Raw genomic sequence first — 1,234 nt, 5'->3', positions numbered from 1 at the left:
AAGGGTTTTGTTTCTGACATGCCAAAGTAACCAGCTGGATTACTGGTTCCCAAATTGGGCTACACAGTAGAACTACCTGGGGAACTGAAAAGAAATGCTGACACTTGGGTCTGAGTCCCCAAAGTTCTGATGTAATTGGTCTGGGGACAGCCTGAAGTCAGGTTTTTTTGTGCTCAAGTGTTTCTGACATGTGGCCAAGGTTGGGAACCATTGAGCCAGATGATTTGTGGACAGTGGAAGGGCCCTGGGCTCAGGTGGACCATCCCTGTAAGACATTGCTAACCATGTTATGTCAAAGCAGGTCCTGGGAAGAGAGGTTTACACATCCAACAACCAGCTGGGTGGTGTGCAGATCATGCATTATAATGGCGTCTCCCATATCACTGTGCCTGATGATTTTGAAGGGGTTTACACCATCCTGGAGTGGTTGTCCTATATGCCAAAGGTAAGTGTCCTCCCCTGCAGTGTAGAGCCCATTGAAGACTCTGTTATCAGGGACCAGAGCAGCTCATGTGCTAGGTGCGCCCCTGTTGCCTCTTGGGTGGTGTGGGAGGGTGGGAAGCAGGGAGCTCTGCACCAGTGGCTCAGGTTGACTTTTCTTTACTTCTCTCTTCATCCCTCCCTGATTTCCAGCCCTGTGCCAGCTACTCCACACTCTTACGGTGGCACTATTGCCCTCTGCAATGATGTGATCCTTTACGAAGGGATGGTCTTGACTGGACGAGCCACAAGCTTTACAGTCAGTCTGGATTTGATTCCTGGTTTCTCTTTAGTAGCAATGTGACCCTGGGACAGTGTCTTTATCTCTCTGAGCCTCAGTTTCCTTATCTGTGAAATGGAGGCATTAGTAGCACCCACCCTTGGTATTATCTTGATGATTAAGTGAGATGATGGTCAGAGCCCAGCACTTAGAAGGCCTTCACCAAATACCTGCATATGATGGTGGTGATTAGCTAATCTTTAAGTTCAGGTTGGACTTCCTATGTTGGCTAGGCAGATGTTTTGTGTCTCAGTTTTATCAATTGTGATAGGGAGTGTTATGTGCCTGGCTCTCAGGGGACCTGCTGAGCAGCAGCCTAAAAAGGAGGTAAGAGTGGACTTGGTTTTTGGTTACTATAACATTCTATACAAATAAGTGTGGTTGTTATTCTTCATTATAATTATTTCCAAGGTTGGTTTCTAGAGTTCAGCTTATTCCAAACCTTCTGCCAAAAGCTCTAGTTTAAAGATCACA

At 46.6% G+C, this 1,234-nt stretch overlaps 1 protein-coding gene across 1 annotated transcript in view; it reads left to right on the top strand.

Annotated features, from left to right (window-relative positions):
- Positions 1–1,234, top strand: part of ACACB (acetyl-CoA carboxylase beta) — a 162,926-nt gene that overhangs the window by 146,822 nt on the left and 14,870 nt on the right. The window contains exon 35 of the mRNA XM_007954999.1: positions 302–546. Coding sequence (XP_007953190.1) covers positions 302–546 — 245 coding nt within the window. The remainder of the gene's footprint in view (positions 1–301; positions 547–1,234) is intronic.

This window comes from Orycteropus afer, unplaced genomic scaffold (genome assembly GCF_000298275.1).
Source record: "Orycteropus afer afer isolate SDZICR_OR568_19922 unplaced genomic scaffold, OryAfe1.0 scaffold00487, whole genome shotgun sequence".
NCBI classification, from domain to species: Eukaryota; Metazoa; Chordata; class Mammalia; order Tubulidentata; family Orycteropodidae; genus Orycteropus; species Orycteropus afer.
This window is presented reverse-complemented; position numbering and strand designations above follow the sequence as displayed.